General features: G+C 39.4%; 1 protein-coding gene across 2 annotated transcripts in view; it reads right to left on the reverse strand.

The window, feature by feature from the left end:
* LOC101500199 (probable receptor-like protein kinase At5g18500) overlaps positions 1-1,036 on the reverse strand; it is a 5,084-nt gene that overhangs the window by 2,952 nt on the left and 1,096 nt on the right. For both annotated transcript variants that reach the window (XM_073367817.1, XM_073367816.1), the window contains exons 3-6: positions 700-1,031; positions 490-594; positions 286-408; positions 19-189 (exon numbers count right to left, since the gene is read on the reverse strand). In XM_073367817.1, the coding sequence (XP_073223918.1) occupies positions 19-189; positions 286-408; positions 490-594; positions 700-1,031 (731 nt within the window). The remainder of the gene's footprint in view (positions 1-18; positions 190-285; positions 409-489; positions 595-699; positions 1,032-1,036) is intronic.

The raw sequence follows: 1,036 nt of genomic DNA on the forward strand, positions 1-1,036 counted from the left end.
GAGCGTAAAAATACTGACCCAAAGGTTCCCATAACTCGTGTTGTAACATAGCTCATCCCAGGACCTAGTAACTTGGCCAGGCCAAAATCAGAAACCTTGGCATTGAAATCATCATCAATTAATATATTGCTTGACTTGATATCTCGGTGAACCACCTTCGGCTCAATCGCTTCATGCAAATATGCAAGCCTGAAACAAGTACATTACTTCAATTTATGATTAAAATGGATAATATAAAGAATGAGGACTAAGAAAGCCTGAAGAAACATAGATGCATAGACTCACGCCTTAGCCGTGCCAAGGAGAATCTTAATTCGTGCTTCCCAGGTCAGATACCCATGATGCCGCATAGCTCCATGAAGCCATTGCTCAAGGTTTCCATTATTGACATATTCATACACTAACATCCTGAAAATATACCTCATTTAAAATAAATATAATTACAAGCAAATAGTTAAAAACTTCATAATGTAATTAACAAATATGTACCTGTCAGTCCCCTCAACGCAGTACCCCAAAAGACGGACCAAATTTTTATGCCGGACATGACCGATGGCTTCAACTTCCACTCTGAATTCTTTTTCTGCTTGACCACTGCCAGGAAAAGGTGGAAAATCAGTTAAAGTTTTTGCAGAAGGAAAAGGAACAACAATACTATTAAAGTAGCTTTGAAATCTCAAACATAGTTTTGGAACTCACATGTTGTTGAGTAACTTTTTAACGGCCACTGCAGAACCATTGATTAACTGTCCCTTGTAAACAATTCCATATCCACCCTCACCAAGGATATTTTCTTTCGAAAAACGATTTGTAGCAAGTTCAAGATCCCTCAATGTAAACCAATGACCCCAACCTAAATGAGAAAATTCTGGAAGGCCACACAATGGTGAAGGAGCTGTTAAAGGGTATGAAGAGGAGGAGGGCCTGTACAGTTTAACTGAACCAGAGCTACCTTCATCCCCCGATTGTGACCGGTCCAAATGATGAAATGAATCAGAATGACTTCCACTATCCTCATGCTTCATCTTCTTCCCTA

The sequence above is a fragment of the Cicer arietinum genome, chromosome 4 (genome assembly GCF_000331145.2).
Source record: "Cicer arietinum cultivar CDC Frontier isolate Library 1 chromosome 4, Cicar.CDCFrontier_v2.0, whole genome shotgun sequence".
Lineage (NCBI taxonomy): Eukaryota > Viridiplantae > Streptophyta > Magnoliopsida > Fabales > Fabaceae > Cicer > Cicer arietinum.